The sequence below is a fragment of the Mytilus trossulus genome, chromosome 3 (assembly GCF_036588685.1).
Source record: "Mytilus trossulus isolate FHL-02 chromosome 3, PNRI_Mtr1.1.1.hap1, whole genome shotgun sequence".
Classification (NCBI taxonomy): domain Eukaryota; kingdom Metazoa; phylum Mollusca; class Bivalvia; order Mytilida; family Mytilidae; genus Mytilus; species Mytilus trossulus.
In genome coordinates this window covers 93,908,690-93,932,725 of record NC_086375.1, presented here as the reverse complement: position 1 = coordinate 93,932,725, position 24,036 = coordinate 93,908,690, and the positions used below count along the sequence as shown (strand labels likewise).

The following is a 24,036-nucleotide window of genomic DNA, read 5'->3' as shown; positions in this document are numbered from 1 at the left end:
CTTAACCTACCTAGACTGAACTCTGTGTATATTTTTTATGATATGTTATTCAACTATTTCATGTTCAGCTTATTTCACGGTTATTGTTGACCCCTGTACTACAAGTTCAGCATAACTCAACATTAGATAGTTATTATTGACCCTGTTCTTCAAGTTCAGCATAACTCAACTTTGGGCAGTTATTATTGACCCCTGTACTACAAGTTCAGCATAACTCAACTTTGGGCAGTTATTATTGACCCCCTGTACTACAAGTTCAGCATAACTCAACTTTGGGCAGTTATTATTGACCCCTGTACTACAAGTTCAGCATAACTCAACTTTGGGCAGTTATTATTGACCCCTGTACTACAAGTTCAGCATAACTCAACTTTGGGCAGTTATTATTGATCCCTGTACTACAAGTTCAGCATAACTCAACTTTGGGCAGTCATTATTGACCCCTGTACTACAAGTTCAGCATAACTTAACTTTGGGCAGTTATTATTGACCCCTGTACTACAAGTTCAGCATAACTCAACTTTGGGCAGTTATTATTGACCCCTGTACTACACTTTGCAGGGACACAGAAATAACTTCTATGTATCTATCTTATAAGTACTCTCATGAGTACAATTCTGGTCAGATTTTTATAAAATTTATTTCACAATTTTTTTTATGCCCCACCTACGATAGTAGAGGGGAATATGTTTTCTGTTCTATGGCTCCATTCGTTCGTCCATTCGTTTATTTGTCCGTCCATTTGTCCTGCTTCCGGTTAAAGGTTTTGGTCAAGGTAGTTTTTGATGAAGCCGAAGTCCAATCAACTTGAAACTAATAATTAGTACACTTGCTGCTTATGATATGATCTTTCTAATTTTAAAGCCAAATTATACTTTTGACCCAAATTTCACAGTTCACTAAACATAGAAAATGAAAGTGGGAGTTACAGGTTAAAGTTTTGTGTCATGGTAGTTTTTAATGAAATTGAAGTCAAATCAACTTGAAACTTAGTACATATGTTCCCTATAGTATAATCTTTCTAATTTTAATGCCAAATTAGATTTTTATCCAATTTTACAGTCCATGGAACATGGAAATTGATAGTGCGAGTGGGGCAATCGAGTACTTTGGACACATTCTTGTTATCACTTATATATATTTCAGACGAGGTAGAAAGTCAGTGCCCATCAGTCATTTTTAAAAGAGTTGTTGTATATGTTGTGTACAAGTTGTAATGTTGCACAGATTTTTTGTACAAATCAGAGGGCCAAAATTGTCTTCAGCAACAAGTCATGCATGTCATGTCAAGAATCTTTAGTGTGGAAGGATCTTGCACATTCCTGTCTGAAGGGTTCTCCTGTAACAGGCCAATCTTTAGTGTGGATGGATCTGGCACATTCCTGTCTGAAGGGTTCTCCTGTAACAGGCCAATCTTTAGTGTGGACAGATCTGGCACATTCCTGTCTGAAGGGTTCTCCTGTAACAGGCCAATCTTTAGTGTGGATGGATCTGGCACATTCCTGTCTGAAGGGTTCTCCTGTAACAGGCCAATCTTTAGTGTGGACGGATCTGGCACATTCCTGTCTGAAGGGTTCTTCTGTAACAGGCCAATCTTTAGTGTGGACAGATCTGGCACATTCCTGTCTGAAGGGTTCTCCTGTAACAGGCCAATCTTTAGTGTGGACGGATATGGCACATTCCTGTCTGAAGGGTTCTCCTGTAACAGGCCAATCTTTAGTGTGGACGGATCTGGCACATTCCTGTTTGAAGGGTTCTCCTGTAACAGGCCAATCTTTAGTGTGGACGGATCTGGCACATTCCTGTCTGAAGGGTTCTCCTGTAACAGGCCATTCTTTAGTGTGGATGGATCTGGCACATTCCTGTCTGAAGGGTTCTCCTGTAACAGGCCAATCTTTAGTGTGGACGGATCTGGCACATTCCTGTCTGAAGGGTTCTTCTGTAACAGGCCAATCTTTAGTGTGGACAGATCTGGCACATTCCTGTCTGAAGGGTTCTCCTGTAACAGGCCAATCTTTAGTGTGGACGGATCTGGCACATTCCTGTCTGAAGGGTTCTCCTGTAACAGGCCAATCTTTAGTGTGGACGGATCTGGCACATTCCTGTTTGAAGGGTTCTCCTGTAACAGGCCAATCTTTAGTGTGGACGGATCTGGCACATTCCTGTCTGAAGGGTTCTCCTGTAACAGGCCATTCTTTAGTGTGGACAGATCTGGCACATTCCTGTCTGAAGGGTTCTTCTGTAACAGGCCAATCTTTAGTGTGGACGGATCTGGCACATTCCTGTCTGAAGGGTTCTCCTGTACCAGGCCAATCTTTAGTGTGGACGGATCTGGCACATTCCTGTCTGAAGGGTTCTCCTGTAACAGGCCAATCTTTAGTGTGGACGGATCTGGCACATTCCTGTCTGAAGGGTTCTCCTGTTACAGGCCAATCTTTAGTGTGGACGGATCTGGCACATTCTTGTCTGAAGGGTTCTCCTGTAACAAGCCAATCTTTAGTGTGGACGGATCTGGCACATTCCTGTCTGAAGGGTTCTCCTGTAACAGGCCAATCTTTAGTGTGGACGTATCTGGCATATTCCTGTCTGAAGGGTTCTCCTGTAACAGGCCATTCTTTAGTGTGGACGGATCTGGTACATTCCTGTCTGAAGGGTTCTCCTGTAACAGGCCAATCTTAAGTGTGGACGGATCTGGCACATTCCTGTCTGAAGGGTTCTCCTGTAACAGACCAATTGTTAATTATCTTAGGGGTCGTTAGATATAGGAAGATGTGGTGTGAGTGCCAACTCTCCATCCAAATAACAATTTAAAAAAGTAAACCATTATAGGTCAATGTACAGCCTTCAACACGGAGCCTTGGCTCACACTGAACAACAAACTATAAAGTGCCCCAAAATTACTAGTGTAAAACCATTCAAACGGGAAAACCAACGGTCCAATAGTCCAATAGATATTCTAAAGCCTGTATGAAATTGATATCTTATTATACGGGTAAACCAAAGGTCCAATAGTCCAATAGATATTCTAAAGCCTGTATGAAATTGATATCTTATTATACCCAACAGTCCAATAGTCCAATAGATATTCTAAAGCCTGTAGTAAACCAACAGTCCAATAGTCCAATAGATATTCTAAATCCTGTATGAGGTCCAATAGTCCAATAGATATTCTAAAGCCTGTATGAGGTCCAATAGTCCAATAGATATTCTAAAGCCTGTAGTAAACCAACGGTCCAATAGTCCAATAGATATTCTAAAGCCTGTAGTAAACCAACGGTCCAATAGTCCATTAGATATTCTAAAGCCTGTAGTAAACCAACGGTCCAATAGTCCAATAGATATTCCAAAGCCTGTAGTAAACCAATGGTCCAACAGTCCAATAGATATTCTAAAGCCTGTAGTAAACCAACGGTCCAACAGTCCAATAGATATTCTAAAGCCTGTAGTAAACCAACGGTCCAACAGTCCAATAGATATTCTAAAGCCTGTATGAGGTCCAATAGTCTAATAGATATTCTAAAGCCTGTATGAGGTCCAATAGTCTAATAGATATTCTAAAGCCTGTATGAGGTCCAATAGTCTAATAGATATTCTAAAGCCTGTATGAGCTCCAACAGTCCAATAGATATTCTAAAGCCTGTATGAATTTGATATCTTATTATATTTTGTTGATACATTTTTTAACTTTATTTCTTAGTTGAGCAAATGACATCAAAACAAGTGAACAGTTATGAAGAAATAGATTCTAAAATTAATGAAGGAACAAGAAACAGAACAGTGGCATCTACCAACATGAATGCCACTAGCAGGTAAGACCAAGAACAGTGGCATCTAACAACATGAATGCCACTAGCAGGTAACATCAAGCACAGTGGCATCTAACAACATGAATGCCACTAGCAGGTAACATCAAGCACAGTGGCATCTACTAATATAAATGCCACTAGAAGGTAGGTAAAGAACAGTGGCATCTACCAACATGAATGCCACTAGCAGGTAAGATCAAGAACAGTGGCATCTATCAATATGAATGCCACTAGCATGAAGGTTAAGAACAGTGGCATCTACCAACATGAATGCCACTAGCAGGTAAGATCAAGAACAGTGGCATCTACCAATATGAATGCCACTAGCATGTAGACCAAGAACAGTGGTATCTACCAAAATGAATGCCACTAGCATGTAGGTTAAGAACAGTGGCATCTACCAACATGAATGCCACTAGCAGGTAAGATCAAGAACAGTGGCATCTAACAACATGAATGCCACTAGCAGGTTAGATCAAGAACAGTGGCATCTACCAATATGAATGCCACTAGCATGTAGATTAAGAACAGTGGCTTCTACCAGTATGAATGCCAATAGCAGCTAAGATCAAGAACAGTGGCATCTACCAATATAAATGCCACTAGCATGTAGGTTAAGAACAGTGGCATCTACCAACATGAATGCCACTAGCAGGTAAGATCAAGAACAGTGGCATCTACCAATATTAATGCCACTAGCATGTAGGTTAAGAACAGAGGCATCTACCCATATGATATGAATGCCAGTAGGAGCTAAGGTAATCAACAGTGGCATCTACCAATATGAATGCCACTAGCAGCTAAGGTAATGAACAGTGGCATCTACCAATATGAATGCCACTAGAAGGTAGGTTAAGAACAGAGGCATCTACCAATATGAATGCCACTAGCAGGTAAGATCAAAAACAGTGGCATCTACCAATATAAATGCCACTAGCATGTAGCTTAAGAACAGTGACATCTGCAAGTATGAATGCCACTAAAAGGTAGGTAAAGAACAGTGGCATTTACCAATATGAATGTCACTAGCAGGTAAGGTAATGAACAGTGGCATCTACCAATATGAATGCCACTAGCAGGTAAGGTAATGAACAGTGGCATCTACCAATATGAATGCCACTAGAAGGTAGGTTGAGAGCAGTGGCATCTACCAATATTAATGTCACTAGCAGGTAAGGTAATGAAAAGTGGAATATGACTTTGAAATCTTTAAAAACAAGAGTGCTCTCACTGAAATGTCTCACCTGCTTTACTGACTTGATCTTATATTGATAGTCCTGAAACTAAAGCTTAACCACAAGTATTACATAAAATTATAATTATTCAAAAAAAATAGTTCAAGGTCAGATAAACCAAACTGTAAATACTTATACACCTTACAATCATTCCAAATACCAAATATACTTGTAGTTTACCTGTTTAGATTTAGATTCCCAGAAAGGAACTTAACGAAGAAAACTTAACATTGAACAATGAGCCATTAGAATGAGGTCAAGGTCAGATAAACCTCCCAGACAGACATGTACACATTACAATCAGTCTATGCATTACATTAAGTTGACATATTGCTTATAGTTTTGTTCTAATAAACAAAGTTAACAATGAAAACTTAGCATTGATCAATGAACCATGAAAATGAGGTCAAGGCCAGGTGATAACTGCTAGACAGACATATACACCATACAATTATTCCATACACCAAATGAAGTTGAACTCTTACTTTTAGTTTAAAAAACCCAAACCAAAACAAAAACTTTATACTGGGTGATGAAATGTAAAAATTGAAGTCATGGTCAAACTTTATCTGCCAAACTGACATGTACATTGTAAAATATTTCCATACACCAAAATTAAGTTGACCTAATGCACATAGTATTAGAAAAGAAACCAAAATGCAAAAACTGATCTGTAACCATGAAAATGAGAGGTCAAGGTCAGATAACACCTGCCAGTTTGACATATACATCTTACAATCATTCTATATACAAAATATAGTAGACCTATTGGTCATAATATCTGAAATATGGACTTACCCAAGAAAAATAACCTTGTTGTCTGTTCCATTAAATGAGGTTGAGGTCAGATGAAAGCTGTCTGACAGGCATGATAACCTTGTAAAGTACACACATACTAAGTATAGTTATCCCATAACTCATAGTAAGAGAGAAATTAGCATTACAAGATGAAAACTGTCTGACCGGCATTAGCACCTTGTAAAGTACACACATACTAAGTATGGTTAATCCCATAACTCATAGTAAGAGAGAAATTAGCATTACAATAAATCTTAACTTGTTTTTCAAGTAGTCATTGAACCATAGAAATTATGTCTTGGAATGGGTTATTCATTTATACGTGCATATGTCATATCACAAGTATTTCCGTCTTTATATGATTTCAGAGCAGATGAGGCTCAATGAAATAATATGTGAGAAATTAGAAATAAGAATTATCGGATCCTGAAAGGGTCAATCATGAAATCCTGAGGTAAAAAAAAAAACTATCCCGGAGTCCAGATAAAGGTCCTACCCCCCTCTTTAGTAGAATTGATATATACAAAGTTTGAATCATCCAAGTGTTCAACCTTCTGAAATATAAAGCTTTAAAGTAATTAGTTAAAGATGCCCTCTGATCACTATCCCTATGTTGTGCTTTCTGAGACAGAAGTCACTGGCTCGACAGCAGGTCAAATTTTAGACACACAAAATGTGCAGCTGGCCAGAATTAATGTCCCAGAAATTGGAGCCATATGAACATTGCTTTGGTTTTCCATTAACAATTATCATTTTAATTAAGTTTGAGATGCAGTCCTCAGTAGGAAAACATCTTGCCAATCTGGTATGGTTGAATTATAAGCATAAAGAGTGTCAAAGATTCAAATGTTTTGTGAAAACTTTATAAGATAATATTGTGTTTTTCAGTCGAGCACACACCATTATTGGAATAAATTTTACCCAGAAATGTCCTAATGATGTTGGAGAAAGCATGACGCGTACATCTATAGTAAACTTGGTGGATCTGGCTGGCAGGTAAATAAATGGACCATTCTTTGAAGTTATGTATATAGTTGTACTGTTTATTAGTGTGATAAGACTCTGATAAGTGAGTTTATTGATGTTTAAACACATGATTTCTAATATAGTATGTTCAATTGACATCAGTGAAACTGAGAAAAAAAGATGGTGTCAATGAAATCTGTGTATGTTATTTATAGTAAAGACTTCATTTGAACTATTTATCTTGAAACAAATATTTGAGACAAATTTAAAATGTCTGGTTTAACTGTTTACAATTTTAAATCTTTCAGATGCACAATTCAGTTGTCCCTGTGTGCTCTTTCTAGAAATTGAATTAGAAATGTAATAACAAGGGTTAAAACTTTCAGATGCCTAATTGAGCTGTCCCTGTGTGCTCTTTCTAGAACCTATGTAATACATTGTTGTAACAAGGGTTAATCAAATGTTTTCACTCAAAAAACTTTCTCTTTTTATCAGTTTAAATAACTAAATAATTTTTGCTAAAACTATTTTGAGACAAAATGGTTAAACATGAGAAATATCTTTAAAAAAGATTGACTAATACCCAGTACTAGTTTATGTGTGAGACAAAGAGGTAAATCTTAATGATCTATGAGACAAACAATTAACCCTGATAACCTTGTTACTCTATTTTGGTGAGGGTATTAGGACTTATTTATACAGTTTCAGTGACCAATGAATATTTGATGCTTGATTTATTGTTTTTCAGTGAGAGGGCAGACTCTACTGGTGCAACAGGTGACAGACTGAAGGAAGGATCGGCCATTAATAAGTCACTTAGCACCCTGGGAAATGTCATCAAAGCTTTAGCAGACCAATCAACTGGCAACAAAAAAGTGGTTGGTAAGTACTTGCGGCTCAAATGTTATCCATTGTTCCTTGGACTTTAATGATGTGAATAATTTGTCAGTTGAGATAATTCCCCCATCCACTGGACCAAGGAAGCATTTAGTGTTACACTTGACTGTCCGTCTTTTCTTCCTATTTTTGTCTTGCATTGATGGAGTCAAAAAGTGAGACATAGGTATGCCTTTTCCGGAATGAAAGGTGTTGGTGCGCTCAACAATGTATTAGTTTGTGATTTGGTCTAGTTAATAGTTAACCACAAGTGGTAGGTCAATGATATTTGGTATGCAGTTGTATAAGCATTGGCACATCTTGTTTCTATGGAGATTATTTTGCAGTGCCCCCTCAGTCATGGTCTAATGACTTTGGAACTTTATTTAATTTACATGTACATGCATTAGTTTGTGATTAGGTCTGTTTAGGGGAAACCACTAGTGATAGGTAAATGATATTTGGTATGCAGTTGAATATGCATTTGCATATCACATTTACATGAAAAATATTTGGCTTGGCCTCCTTAGGCATTGTCTATTGACTGAAATTTTGCTTAGTTTACATATTTTAGTTTTTGATTAGGTCAATTCAAGGGGAACTGTTAGTGATAAGTTAATATTAATTGGTATTCAGTTGTATAAGCATTAGCACTTCTCATGCCAAAGAGATTGTTTACCCATGTTCCTTCAGTCATGCTTTTGCTGTTTTAATTTCAATATTTGCATTATCAAAATTACAAATAGGCGAGACATATCTAAGTGATAACAGTTTTTTTAATTTGGGCATTGATTCTCTTACCGTTCTAGAGTTTTTACCCTTTATAACTTAATTCAAAAATGCCAATTTAATTGTTTGTTTCTGCACTTTAACACCAGTTTTATTCCACATATTGCAGACAAATAGACATTGTATTGCAGACACATTCTTCTTTTATTTTGATGAAAATTTGCACACAAGCTATTTTCAACCTAGTCAATTCAAATATTTAATTAGAATGACACTTTCTTAATTCATGTGCTACCTTTGCAGATAAATTAAAAAGTTCATATTTTACTTAAATTTCTTCTTTTCTTTTTTTAACATTTCGAACAGTGGTATACTTTTTTCTCTATCCTTTAGTTTTAATATAAAAATGTTCAAATATATAGAAAAAAAATAAGAAAATTAGTTATTAAATTTTCTTGCTTTTAGAAGAAAAAAAAAATACATATTTTGCTTTACATTTATTTTATTTTTTTAATTCATTAGTGATTTGTTCATAAAAAATGGTACAAATGATTAAAAAATCTATTCATCTGAAACTACTGAACATAATTAAAACCCAACTTATAAAGCTGAATGATTCTTAGGAAACAATTTGTGGGTTTTATTTTCTGTTTCCTCTGTTGCCATGACTAAAATTATAACATAGAGTAAAAATGCAGTTTTTGACTTAAAGCATTGAGAGCAAATCAGGCAAGAAGTTGTATTTGTCTAAACTGAAATTATCAGCCAAATCTGGTATCTGCCTTTTGGGTAATTGCCCCTGAACTTATGATTTTAAGGAAATTTGGCAGTTTTATGGTAAACATGTTTTCTTTTTGCTTTTAAAGAAATTATGACAGATACAAATAACATTTAAGTGGCATTTGAAGCCACTCTCATTAATAAATGTTGAAAAGCAAAAATAATCATTGATGACAGACTTAAGCAAAAAATTACAGGTGAGCAATTCCGGCTGCTAATAGCCTCTTGTTATATTTTGTTTGCTTATTTAATTTATAGCACAATTTGATGATGAGATGTTAATCTATATTTAGATGTGAATGGCTTTTGCATATAACTACCTGTGCTTTTTTTACAGTGCCTTATAGAGATTCAACACTTACTAAACTTCTACAGAATGCACTTGGGGGTAACAGTAAAACTATAATGGTAAGTTTAGGAAACCAGTTCTAAATATTGGTATTAATTAAAGTGCTGTTGTCATAAATATTTTGCAGTTTGTTGAAAAGGACGTTTCATCCTTAATACCTTTATCAGCTCTTTTATGTTGGTCATCCATTTTATAATGAATTGCATGTGTATTTTTACCACCATACTTGTGCACAAATTAATTTCGATAAAATCATACAAGTATAGATGACGGCATTCACACTTAAAGTTAGTGATTGGTTCACTTTGGATGGATTCAAACTAAACTACCTTGTTCGTTGTTTTTAGTTTTTAACCAATTCAAGATTGATTAAATCATGTAAATGTGTTCACATTAGATTTTTTAAAATCCATGTAAAGTGAATTGTTCCATTTTAAATAAATCTTAATGTCGAAATGGGATAACAGTTTTAGTCCTGGAATTCAGGAATTAACTGGTCTTAGTCCTGGTATATTAATCAGGAATTAATTTGCCTTATTTTGTAGATTGCAGCTTTGAGTCCTGCTGATATTAATTATGAAGAAACACTTTCTACACTAAGATTTGGTAGGTTGCTGGTTGAAATAAGATTTAGTATCTGAAATTTTACCACAAAAAACACTTTTTTATGATTTATTTCACATTAAAAGCTAAAATCTTCTGATAACATTTTGTCTTTCTTATATCTTATATTCTTAATGATTTATTTCATTTTTGCAATACAATTTGCTTATAGTACAAATATATCTATTTATTTTGATACTCCAACCCTGGAAAACAACTTATTATAATTTGTCTAATATATACTGTTGTTCTTAGTACCATTAACCATGTTAACTTCAACACTTCTGACAATATTTCAAAAATGTATTCACTAGTTTCCCTGAAACTTCAGTAAATTGTTTATATCTCTTGAGATTAGCCCTTTTTTATGGGGGCATTTAGCAGTACTTACCTTCATTTTAAGCATAAAGACCAGCTATAGGGCTATGGACATGTAATAGGCTCATGGTGCAGCTCTTTATTGTCATGCTCTAAAAAATAAAAACAAATTAATAACAAGGTCATTGTTTTAGCTGACAGAGCCAAGGCTATAAAGACTACTGCAACTGTCAATGAAAGTCCTACAGATAAATTGATTCGGGAATTACGAGAGGAGAATGCCAAACTGATGGAGATGATTAAATCTGGGGGGATAACCTTACCAATAGGCGGTGGGGGCGGTGGAGGAGGCAACTCGACTGATGGTAAGTTACATATAACTGGATTGTCAACAATCTAAAAATTAGTCTGATAATAAATCTTTATATCACTTATTCACATTTCTCCATTGGTTAAAACTACAATTATAGCTTCTTGGTTTTGACTTTTCCATTAATTTTGCTGTTATGCATTTTCTTTTTTGTGTAGGTTTTTGGAAAAAAGCATCATATTTGCACTTAAAAAAATTGCTTATCTGATGCATTGATAGATATTTAAAAAAAAATTTTTTTGTATTTTTGGAAAGCTTGTTTTTTCTACTTTAAAAATGTATTATCTGAAATGGCGAAATTGTTACCCTGCAGTTGATGTTGAGTGTTAGAATCTCTACAGATCTTTTTTTAAAGGGTTTAAGCTATGAATTTGACAACAATATAAGTTATTGATTTTTTGTCCTTAAACATACATTTATAATAACGCAATATTACACTGAATAAAATTTTTCTATTTAAATTCAGTATTGTTCTATGTTGTCAAAATAGCTGAAAAACTCAGTGCTTTATTGAATTGCAATTCACTAATTCAACTTATTTTAATCATTGAATTCATTTAACTGAATATCAGCAATATCTCTGACAAATTCTATAATGGTGGACAACTGTTTTTTTTGTTTTTATGCCCCTTGGAAATATAAAATATGTGCAGCGCAGGGAACATTGGAAAACTGGTTTTTAATGCCCCATTTATTGGTATTATGTTTTTTGGTCTGTGTGTCTGTTTGTTCCTCTGTCTGCTTGTCCCGCTTCAGGTTAAAAAATGTTGTTGTGGTAGTTTTTGATGAAGTTAAAACCCAATCAACATGACACTAAGTAAACATGTTCCCTATGATATGATCTTTCCAATTTTAATGCCAAATAAGATATTTTATCCCATTTTTATGGTCCACTGAACATAGAAAACGAAAGTGCAGATGCAGCATCCGTGTACTGGGGACACATTCGTGTTATTTATATTAATGTTTTAATTGGGTTAAATGATTGTTGGCAGTCTTCAGTGTTCATCTCAATGGACAATTAGATGACATATAAATCTATAAAATGCAGGAAATGCTGATGCATTATAGAAAGTTCATGCACTCTATTTATTTATTTATACTTTGTAATTTGGATGTACTTTTTAGTATGTAATTAATAGATTATGAGAATTTGATTCAAATCAGTGAGCATGAATTGATAGCTAATGTCCCTTTACGGCCATAGTTACAAAGTTCCTGGGTATTGACAGCTAATGTCCCTTCACAGCCATAGTTACAAAGTTCCTGGGAATTGATAGCTAATGTCCCTTTACGGCCAGCCATAGTTTATAAGTTCCTTGGTTATCATCCAACTTTGATAAATTTGATATGAGTATTGATTTTAACAGGTTTATTTTCTGATTTTGGTTGTGTTGAGAAATTATTTAACCCCCTCCCTTTTCCCCTAGGCGAGGATGACATTAAGGTTTACCCTTGTATGCTGTTTGTCTGGCCATACGTCCTACAATTGGTTCCATTCTGAAACTTTAGATTGCCTGACAATCAAAATGTTTTGAAACTCACACACACCGCTTATTACTATTAAATACATATTAATTTTCACTTCTCTCAATGTTCTATTTATTTTCAAATGGGAAAGTTTCTGTCCTAAAACTTTACTTTGCCACAATTAATTGGTTTGTTATAAGTTAGTTTGATAGGATCTGCTTTGTGATAGATCAATTATATTGTCTATAAAGTTGCATTACTATCAGTACATATCAGATTAGAGACTATTATGAGTCCCTGCTCCCTAGGTCATGGTCCAGTGACTTTGAATTAAAGCAATCTTGTTGGGTTTTTTCTGTTGACATCAAAGACTTACCTCTGTTTCAACAATTCATTATGTATATAATTTTAATGTTACTCACTTATTGGTATTCAACACAATAAATTTCTTGTAATTATAGATTATCGATGATCACCTCAACAAGATTGATTTCTTGCTTGAGCCTGGATGGCGAAAGCAAGAAAGGCAATTGAGTTGAGGTGAACAATGATAATCTGTTTATCGCTTTTTTACCTATGACGACATTGTCAAATTTATATCTATTTCGTTGCAACGCCACGCACCTGCTTAATTTTTAGCAACAATTTTCCATCTCAAGCGAGTAGCATGATATGAAAATTATCACAAAAAAAGATCAAAGGAAAAATGCTCAAAATAGCGATAATGATGTATATACTTTATTAATTATTCAAATGTATCTTTATAGTAATGATTTAAACTATTAATATTATATAATTGGAATGTTTAAATCATGTAAATATGTTATGCAATAACAAAGTTACATAATTAATATAATATATAACTTTGTAAACTAACATGATATTCATCACAATTAACTTATTTCAACCATGGATTTGGAAAAAGTTTTGATTAAAGTTTACTAGCAAATTTTTTAAGTCTTAAAAATTAGGTGTTTTTACTGGTTTTTTTTTAATATAAAAGTAGATCTAGGCAAAAAATATATTTTTTTTCTTAAATTGAAAGATTTTTTTTTATAATTATTCAGTTTATTGCACAGTTGGTTGTTAACAATTACCATAAAAGGTACAACTATCCCAAATAGGTTTAACCCTGTGTGTGAATTATCAAATGAACCAGGGGATTCACAAGATAAAGTTATTATAAGTTTCAAAAGTGGCAAAAAATAATAAATGTTGTTAAAAAAAAATGTTTTTGATATTTCATTCTCTTGAAGTATACAATTTTGTTTATTATTAAGGAATGAATTTTACTGTATTTCAGAACAAGGTACTTGTATTTGGCATGATATATTGCCTGTGTGGAAAGTATGACATGGGCATGTTTATGTAGAAAATCTTTATCAAATAATCTTTGTAGTTAGATATCTCTTATTAAACATCAAATAGACAAAACAAGATTGTATAAAATAGAATTAATATTTTCTAAAATGTTACTATCGTTCATGTTTGAAAAAAATCTACTGCTTTTAATATGTTTATTACCTTGTAAACATTTGTTATTAACTTTCCTTAACTTTAAGTTGATTATCTTCTTGAATGTGACCATGAAAATTCTGTGATTTGCACATCTGCATTACTATAGTATATAGCATGAGTTACACAAAGAAAACACTGGGTGAAGAGCTGTACTGTATATGTCCCTCCATAATCAGTATTTATAGATTGTGTTTCTTTATTCTATCTGTTGTCACTTTTTGAGGGGCCACTTGAAGTTTCCTATATACAAGGTGATGGTAAGTGCCTCTTAAATAGGTCACGTTGTCCAGCTTAACATATGTAAATAGGTGGGGAAACTATCAGAAATATATGAAATTTTAACATAAGGTTTATGACCACAAAAGGAAGGTTGGGATTGATTTTGGGAGTTTTGGTCTCAACAGTTTAGGAATTAGGGGCCAAAAGGGTCCAAAATTTTTTTTTTCTTTCAAAAAATGAATTATTAGGGTTTTTTGATATGCCAAATCTAACCCTGTATCTAGATTCTTAATTTTTGGTTCTGTTTTCAAATGGGTCTACATTAAGGTCCAAAGGGTCAAAAATTAAACTTAGTTTGATTTTAACAAAAATTGGAACATATGGGGTTCTTCAATATGCTGAATCTAATTATGTATTTTACATTTTTAATAGTTGGGCCTGGTTATCAAATTAGTATACATTGAGGTCTAAAGGTGTAAAATTGAACATTATTCGATTTCATCAAAAATTGAATTTTTTGGGTTCTATGATATGCTGAATCTAACCATGTTTTTAGATTTTGGATGGTCATAATAGGTAAATGACCAATTTAAAAATTTTAAGTTTTTAAGTTTAAGTTCTTATACCACATTCATTCTGTGTCAGAAACCTATATTGTGTCAACTATTTAATCACAATCCAAATTCAGAGCTGTATCAAGCTTAAATGTTGTGTCCATACTTACCCCAACTGTTCAGGGTTCAACCTCTGCGGTCGTATAAAGCTGAGCCCTGCAGAGCATCTGGTTAGACTTTATATACTGATCATTCAGGGGCCATAACTGATATGGAATAGCATTTTTAAAAGATACTTGAAATGACATTTTGAAAATTTTCCTTTACTCATTTAAAATGACAGATTACAATATATAGTAACTTTTTTTGACAAATTTCTGATAAACAGTACTAGTTGAATTTAATTTAGAAAATATCTAAACTGACATGATCTTCCTGTCTTCTTACAAACAGCATATATTTTATATAATATTTGACAGCCTTTACTTCCTGTACTAACATGCATGAAAGTCTTTTATATATTTACTAAAAAATAGATAGAAACAAGAAGTATTAGGTTTTATAGATGCTACAAACAGATAGGATTGGTATACTGGTGTTTGTAATTGGTTTATTAATATACAGTAGAATCTTGATACTGGTGTTTGTAATTAATTTATTAAGATACAGTAGAATCTTGATAGTATATTTGTTTTAAAGAGATTAAAAGAGGTTTTTTTTAAATTGTTTTGAAATTGCAGTATTATATCACTGAGGACTAGATAATTTCTTTTCTGGTGATGAAACGTTTAACAAGTTGTAAGAACCTTTTTAAGGGTGTTCCCGTTGCACCTATGTTAACAAATATTTGTAGTAAGTTAGCTCAAAAAATTATTTCATAGCTTTATAAATTTATTTTATGGTCCTATTTCTTTTTGATAAATTTTTTTGTTATGATTAAGACCTTTAGTTTTCTCACTAGAATTGTTGCACTTTTTTCATATCAGGGCTTTTTATAGCCAATTATACAGTCATGTTTATTTCTCATTGTAGTTGGCCATACAGGGGCCTATAATTGCTTAAATTCTACTTTATTTGGTCTCTGGTGGGTAATTGTCTATACTCACACATCCCATATGTCTTAACATATTTCTCCCTCACACATCTCATATGCCTTAACATGATAAGTAAATTGACAACTTTAAAATTCAGAAACAAACTATACTAGAATACTATAGCATGCAGTATTTTTTGTGTAGTTTTTGAGAATGTGAATGTTCAGACCAAGGAATAAATATGTATGATAATTACAAAACTGTCAAAACTATGGATGGACACTTTCAGATGAAAACATTTAGATAAATATTATAAAAATATTGAGATGAGCTTTTTTTATTCAAGGGAAACTTTCAATTTCATATTTATAAATTGATTTATAAATAATCTTTATAGGTGCAACATTTCATACTAGAAACACATGTCATTATATATATTTCACAAATTGGATTTTTTTTTTCAACAGATTTGCTATCTTATTTTTATTTGACCTTGGCCTGAAAGAGTTGGCAGCTATAATAAATAAATTCATCTTTTTATCATTTTCAATGACAGTTCTTCACTTTTAAAAAACTTTTTTTTTTGTGTTATACATTTTCAACTGCTCCAACTTGACTGTGTCAGATATCTCTATAAAAATACTTCTTTATATGTACATTAACTATCAAGTAAGTTTGACTGTTTTACAGAGGATAATATTTGTTATGTTCTATTTATTTTACTGTTTTATTATGTTTGTTTGATTGTGTTTTACAGAGGTGGAGGAAATGAAAAGACAACTGCAGGAACAGCTAAATCAAAACCAGTCAGAAATGGAACAAATGAAAAAATCATGGCAACAAAAGCTAGCAGAGTCAGAACAGGAAAACTTGGTGAGTGACTGAGTCAGAACATGTAATCTTGGTGAGTGACTGAGTCAGAACAAGTAAACCTGGTGAGTGACTGAGTCAGAACATGTAAACTTGATGATTGACTGAGTCAGAACAAGTAAACTTGATGAGTGACTGAGTCAGAACAGGTAAACTTGGTGAGTTACTGATTCAGAACAAGTAATCTTGGTGAGCGACTGAGTCAGAACATGTAAACTTGGTGAGTGACTGAGTCAGAAAGTGTAAACTTGGTGAGTGACTAAGTTTGAAAGGGAACAAAGATTAAGATAAAATTGACATTCTCAAATTTATTTCAGGGAAAATTAGAAGAAGATAAAAAGAAAAATGAAGATAGGAAAGTAATCCCACATTTCTGGAATCTGAATGAGGATCCAGCTTTGACTGCAATGGTTATACACTTTTGTAATGATGGTAGGAACATTGTCATATTTCCACAGTATACCTATAAATATATAAATTGTTTTGCTCTTTTTACAAGTTGTACTGAAATGTTATCAAAATTTGTAGTCTCTGATTTTTGTGCTGCCATCCTGTACAACTGACTGATGAATGTCTTACGCATATTAATGTAGACTATGGATAGGAAGAATTTGCAGGGAAGTCTTAAAAGTAATGGATTCACAATTCTCTTTTAAAGCATAGGACCTAAAAAAAAAATGTCATTACCGTTTGTACTGCACTTATAAAAATATCCTTAAATAATGGGTACACATGTTTCAAGCCAGGACATTTTTGACATTAATGTAGAAGATTTTAGACTTCATGATAATATATATATCCCTATTTTGATATTTTTTCAGGGAAATCCACCATTGGAACAAAGAATGCCCAACCACCTCCCAATATCCAGATAAATGGACTCAGGTAAAATTAGAGACTCCTTATATATTGAACAATATTAATAAATGTGTTAAAGTGCTTAATTTTTACAAAAAAGTTTGTTATGAAGCTGAACCCATGGAATCCCTCGTGGTTGTCAAGTTTGTTATGAGGCTGAACCCATGGAATCCCTCATGGTTGTCAAGTCTGTTATGAGGCTGAACCCATGGAATCCCTCGTGGTTGTCAAGTTTGTTATGAGGCTGAACTCATGGAATCTTTCATGGTTGTCAAGTTTGTTATGAGGCTGAACCCATGGAAACCCTCATGGTTGTCAAGTTTGTTATGAGGCTGAACCCATGAAATCCCTCATGGTTGTCAAGTTTGTTATGAGGCTGAACCCATTGAATCCCTCATGGTTGTCAAGTTTGTAATGAGGCTGAACCCATGGAATCCCTCATGGTTGTCAAGTTTGTTATGAGGCTGAACCCATGGAATCCCTCATAGTTGTTAAGTTTGTTATAAGGCTGAACCCATGGAAGTTTGTTACTACCAAATGCAGACCAAGTTTGAATTTTAGAGTTGTTACAGTCACTGTAGTCTTGAGTTATCTTGCTTTATAGATGGAAAAATGGCTGAATTTGCCATTTCCTCATTCTAAATTTAGACTCTCAACAAAGAATAGTAACATTTACTTTTAGTCTGTTTCTACCAAACCATGTTTTAATAGAAATAACTTATAGCTATATTTGTATACAGTATACAGAAACAGCATGCCATTGTGACTAACAAGGGAATGAATGTGACCTTAGAACCATGCTCTGGAGCTAAAATCTTAGTCAATGGTCAGAAAATAGCCAAAGGTGTCCAGTTACATCACAATGATAGGTAAGTAGTTATATATAGTCTATAATTTATTCCAGGTAAGTAGACTGTAGTTATATAGTCTATAGCTTATTGCAGTTAACTCATCCAGGTAGTCTATATAAAAAAGAGGATGTGGTATGATTGCCAATGAGACAACTCTCCACAAGAGACCAAAATAACACAGCAATTAACAACTACAGGTCCCCTTATAGCTTATTCCAGATAACTCATCCTACAAAGGAAGTTTTCACTTTGGCTTTTTGTACATATATTAAAAGTGCACATGTGGTCAGGGTTTACGATAGTAGAGGGGCATTATGTTTTCTGGTCTGTGCGTCCGTCCTTCCGTCCGTTTGTTCAGGTTAAAGTTTTTGGTCAAGGTAGTTTTTGATGAAGTTGAAGTCCAATCAACTTCAAACTTAGTACATATGTTCCCTATGATATGATCTTTCTAATTTAATTGCCAAATTAGACTTTTGACCCCAATTTCACGGTCCACTGAACATAGAAAATAATAGTGCAAATTTCAGGTTAAAGTTTTTGGTCAAGGTAGTTTTTGATGAAGTTGAAGTCCAATCATTCTCAAACTTAGTACACATGTTCCCTATTATATGATCTTTCTAATTTAATTGCCAAATTAGACTTTTGACCCCAATTTCATGGTCCACTGAACATAGAAAATGATAATGCGAGTGGGGCATCCGTGTACTATGGACACATTCTTGTTTTATAATATAATCAGATATAGTTGAATTTTTGAGTCTATATTATGGTCACGCTCAAATGTGATGGTCTTCGCTTAAGTCCGATGCCTCCATACCCTAAAGTCAACCTTTTTTCTCATCACTTGCCGTCTGTCATCGTTGTTGTTGTCGTCGTCGTTAACATTTTACATTTTGAACTTCTTCTAGAGAACCACTGAATGGAATGACACCAAACATGACATGAATGTTCCTAATGAGGTGCTGACCAAGTGTTGTTACTTTGTAGCTGATCCATCATCCAAGATGGCTGCCAGCGGGGGGGCTTAGTTTAACATAGGACCCTATGGGAAATGCATACAAATGACTTCTTTTAGAGAACCACTGAATGGTATGAAACCAAACATAGCATGAATGTTCCTTATGAGGTGCTGACCAAGTGTTACTTTGTAGCCGATTCATCATCCAAGATGTCCGCAAGCGGGGGACTTAGTTAAACATAGGACCCTATGGGAAATGCATACAAAAGTCTTCTTCTAGAGAACCACTGAATTGAATATAACCAAACATAGCATGAATGTTCCTTTCCTTTATGAGGTGCTGGCCAAGTGTTGTTACTTTGTAGCCAAATTTGATCTTTTTTTATATGATTTCAAAAACCCAAATAGAGTCAGGTGAACGATACAGGCTCTTGAGAGCCTCTAGGTTCATATGCTACCGTATGTGACATACCATGGTAATTTTGGGGCCCTTTATAGCTTGTTGTTCGGTGTGAGCCAAGGCTCTGTGTTGAAGGCCGTACATTGACCTATAATGGTTTACTTTTCTTTTTTCTTTTTTTTTTTAAATTGTTATTTGGATGGAGAATTGTCTCATTGGCACTCACACCACATCTTCCTATATCTATTTGGTTGTAATACACTTTTATTCATATTCAATATGTAAAAATGGAACTAATGTTTTTTCATCCAATTTAATTCTCAGAGTACTGTTTGGACCAAATCATTTGTATGTATTTCATCATCCAAAAGATGCATCAAAGAATATGAAAGAAGGAAAATCAGAAGAAACGCCAACATTTGGCTCAGCTAATGAGGAAATAGCAGAGAAAGCTGGTCTAGTCAGACATGATGGGGCAACTTCAGGTAAAATTGTCTCCCCTTATTAGTCAGACATGATGGGGCAACTTCAGGTAAAATTGTCTCCCCTTATTAGTCAGACATGATGGGGCAACTTCAGGTAAAATTGTCTCCCCTTATTCTTCAGTTCTGGGTCTAGTCAGACATAATGGGGCAACTTCATGTAAAATTGTCTCCCCTTATTCTTCAGTTCTGGATTAACATTTTCTTCCATCATTCTTTGGTATTCAGATTATTTTATCCTATAAATATGATATACTTTCTTACGTACGACATATATAATCTACTTCATTCAATCTAGACTTAATCAATTTTATTCATCAATAGAAATTTCTACACCTGTTTTTGTTTTGTATAATTTATATAAGCGTAGAAACAGTTCCTTTAGAAATGTAAAATCAGTTTGAATCCAAGCCCCCATGAATTATTTCTTAGATCTTTCTTTTACAAAAATCTAAACAATAATTTGTATACGAAGATTGATTAACTTTTTAGCTATAAATCTAATCTGAAAGGCCAAGTGAGCTTTTCTCATCACTTTATAGTCTGTCATCTTCTCATCACTTTATAGTCTGTCATCTTCTCATCACTTTATAGTCTGTCATCTTCTCATCACTTTATAGTCTGTCATCTTCTCATCACTTTATAGTCTGTCATCTTCATTGTTGTCCTTGTACGTTCACTTTTACAAAAATCTTCTCCTCAGAAACTACTTGGCCACACTCATTATTGGGGTATCTAGTTGAAAAAGTAAAAACACAAAAATACTGAACTCTGAGGAAAATTCAAAAAAGGAAAGTCCAAAATCAAAAGGCAAAATCAAAAGTCCAAACACATCAAACGAATGGATAACAACTGTCATATTCCTGACTTAGTAAAGGCATTTTCTGATATAGAAAGTGGTGGATTGAACCTTGTTTTTATAGCTAGCTAAACCTCTCACTTGTATGACAGTTGCATTAAATTCCATTACATTGTCAAAGATGTGTGAACAAAACAAACATACTCAAAGAGTAAAAATGTCAAAAATAGGGGTACAGCAGTCAACATTGTGTTATTGATTTTATTTTAAAATGTTTCAAACAATCTCACCTGACTACGGACATGGCTGCCATGGCTTAAAATAGAATATAGGGGTAAAATGCAGTTTTTAGCCCAAATTTTATGAAACTAATCTGACTGGTGTAAAAATGTTCATCAAGGTAGGATCTGTCTTTACTGAAATTATTAGATGAATCAAACTACCTGTTGTTGGGTTGCTGCCCCTGAATTTATAATTTAGAGGAAATTTTGCAGTTTTTGGTTATTATCTTGAATATTATTCTAGATACAGGTAAACTGTAAACAGCAATAATGATCAGAAAAGTAAGATTTACAAGTAAGTGAACGTGACAAAAAAAATGTCAATTGACACCTTAAGGAGTTATTTCCCTTTATAGTATTTTTTTATTTTATTTTTTTTTATTTTTATAATCTTACAAAATTCTTCTTCTCCTGAAACTTAAGAGCCAAATTTTACAAAGCATGGCCACAGTCATCATTGGAGTATCTAGCTTACAAAGTATGTCCATTGACCTGGTCATTGACCTGGTCTGCCAGCAAGTTATCTCCACTTACTTGGCAAAGATTCAAACATGAATCTAACAAATGTATAAACATGAAAAGTCTAAAAAAAAAAAAAAGGATTTTCCTACTTCTCTAGCAATTTGCACATTTTATGAAATATCTAGACTGACTTATTCACAGTTTCAAAATCGTAGATGGAAGAAGACATCCAAGCTATCTTAGACATGATACTTCATCAAAATGAGTGTTTTATTGGTGTGTATTTACTCAGTTTCAGGTAATTAGTAAACAGAGGTGGTAACTATATATTGTTATATCACTAGTTGTCAAGTTTTTACTTTCAGCATTTGTGTACATGGTTTTATGTATTGTTAGGTGTATTTGTGTGTGTGTCACATTATACAACTTTATATTGAGGAGAAAGAGCTTCACAACCAAGTTTGATGTTTTTGGCTTATAACTTACTTTTTTTCTTTGAACATTTTTAGATAACAACTGTGCAGTGAACAGTTGGAGGATGAAAAAGATAAAAATACTCTGTCGTCAGTTTAAATAAAGAAATAGTTTGACAGTATTGTCGGTCTATATAATACATCTAAAAACAATACATGAACAAAAAAAACTGAAAATGACAAAAAAAATTGTAAAGCACCATTAAAGTTAATACATGTCTAAAAGCAACAAACATATTAAACAATGAAATATTGTTTGGGAAAATAACTTTTCCGTAACTAAGCTGAGAACAAAGGGAGATAACTTTTCAATAACTATAGCTGAGAACAAAGGGAGATAACTTTTCAATAACTATAGCTGAGAACAAAGGGAGATAACTTTGCAATAACTATAGCTGAGAACAAAGGGAGATAGCTTTTCAATAAATTTAGCTGAGAACAAAGGGAGATAACTTTTCAATAACTTTAGCTGAGAACAAAGGGAGATAACTTTTCAATAACTATAGCTGAGAACAAAGGGTGATAACTTTTCAATAACTATAGCAATAACTATAGCTGAGAACAAAGAGAGATAAATTTTCAATAATTATAGCAATAACTATAGCTGAGAACAAAGAGAGATAAATTTTCGATAACTTTAGCTGAGAACAAAGGGAGATAACTTTTCAATAACTATAGCTGAGAACAAAGGGAGATAACTTTTCAATAACTTTAGCTGAGAACAAAGGGAGATAACTTTTCAATAACTATAGCTGAGAACAAAGGGAGATAACTTTTCAATAACTATAGCAATAACTATAGCTGAAAACAAAGAGATAACTTTTCGATAACTTTAGCTGAGCACAAACGGAGATAACTTTTCAATAACTTTAGCTGAGAACAAAGGGAGATAACTTGTCAATAACTTTAGCTGAGAACAAAGGGAGATAACTTTTCAATTATTGTAGCTGAGCACAAAGTCATTTATTATCTTTGTCACAACATTCAATGCTTTCATTTATTTTTCTATTTACTTTGCATCTAGTATTTATCTTAAACTCTGACTTCAAATTCCTGTGAAATTGTTGTATCAGCTTTTAGTCAATATGCTATGTGTTTTATATGAGAGTGATTAACAGTGTGGGGAATACATAGGCTTCAATGGATAGATTTAAATCTAAATTTCATTTTGTATAAATACATACATTATTTTGCATCAGCTGTGTGGCATCACAGTATGTTAATAGGTTATTAATGTATTGTAATAATTATATTGTGTAATGTGTGATTCAAAGAGATTAATACATGGCCTTGACCATATCGGCCCGGTTATTATCCTGAGACCCCCATATCAGCCCAAGACATAGTCAAGGTGCTGATATGGGTCAAGGGATGATACCCAGGAAACTACCTATTATTCCATATATATTGTATAATGTGTGATAATAACCATACTTATATTGTATATATTATTTCTGTTTAACACAATTTATTTTGTCATCAGACAATGAACATGTCAAAATTGAGAAAAATACAGGTTACATATAATCTGTAATGTTTCATATTGAACATGAAAATAAAAAGTACATGTCACATAAACCATGAAAAGTGTGACAGAGGTGTCATCAATTGTAAAATATCTGCTAGAATTAGTTTGATAAGTACTACTTGTTATCTAGATGTATAATGTTCGTTAAAAGTTACATTACTATCAGAACCTATAAGTTTGACTTTGATAAGAATTTACCTGTGATAGATCAATGATAGTTTTGATAAAGTTGCATTATTATCAATACAAATCAGTTTGAGGGCTTCTTTGAAACCCTTCCCCCCCCTAGGCCATTGTCTAGCAAATTTGAATTCATTAGTACTGTTGATTGTCTGGGTCTGCCTACAAGCTAGACATATCTTTTGTCAACATATGTTATATCAGTTAACCTTTAATATTTAAAAGCAAATTATAGTAACAGTAATATTATTTCATTAATTCAACTTACT

The 24,036-nt window shown here is 33.6% G+C and overlaps 1 protein-coding gene across 2 annotated transcripts in view; it reads left to right on the top strand.

Moving 5' to 3' along the window:
* LOC134712898 (kinesin-like protein KIF28P) overlaps nucleotides 1-24,036 on the top strand; it is a 52,440-nt gene that overhangs the window by 10,702 nt on the left and 17,702 nt on the right. The window contains exons 5-15 of one of the 2 annotated variants that reach the window (XM_063574893.1): nucleotides 3,698-3,809; nucleotides 6,728-6,835; nucleotides 7,554-7,687; nucleotides 9,528-9,598; nucleotides 10,085-10,145; nucleotides 10,655-10,825; nucleotides 16,383-16,498; nucleotides 16,813-16,927; nucleotides 17,317-17,380; nucleotides 18,094-18,222; nucleotides 19,887-20,047. In XM_063574893.1, the coding sequence (XP_063430963.1) occupies nucleotides 3,698-3,809; nucleotides 6,728-6,835; nucleotides 7,554-7,687; nucleotides 9,528-9,598; nucleotides 10,085-10,145; nucleotides 10,655-10,825; nucleotides 16,383-16,498; nucleotides 16,813-16,927; nucleotides 17,317-17,380; nucleotides 18,094-18,222; nucleotides 19,887-20,047 (1,242 nt within the window). Of the gene's footprint in view, nucleotides 1-3,697; nucleotides 3,810-4,429; nucleotides 4,462-6,727; nucleotides 6,836-7,553; nucleotides 7,688-9,527; nucleotides 9,599-10,084; nucleotides 10,146-10,654; nucleotides 10,826-16,382; nucleotides 16,499-16,812; nucleotides 16,928-17,316; nucleotides 17,381-18,093; nucleotides 18,223-19,886; nucleotides 20,048-24,036 lie in introns of those variants that run through there. The other variant, XM_063574894.1, reaches the window with a different exon arrangement.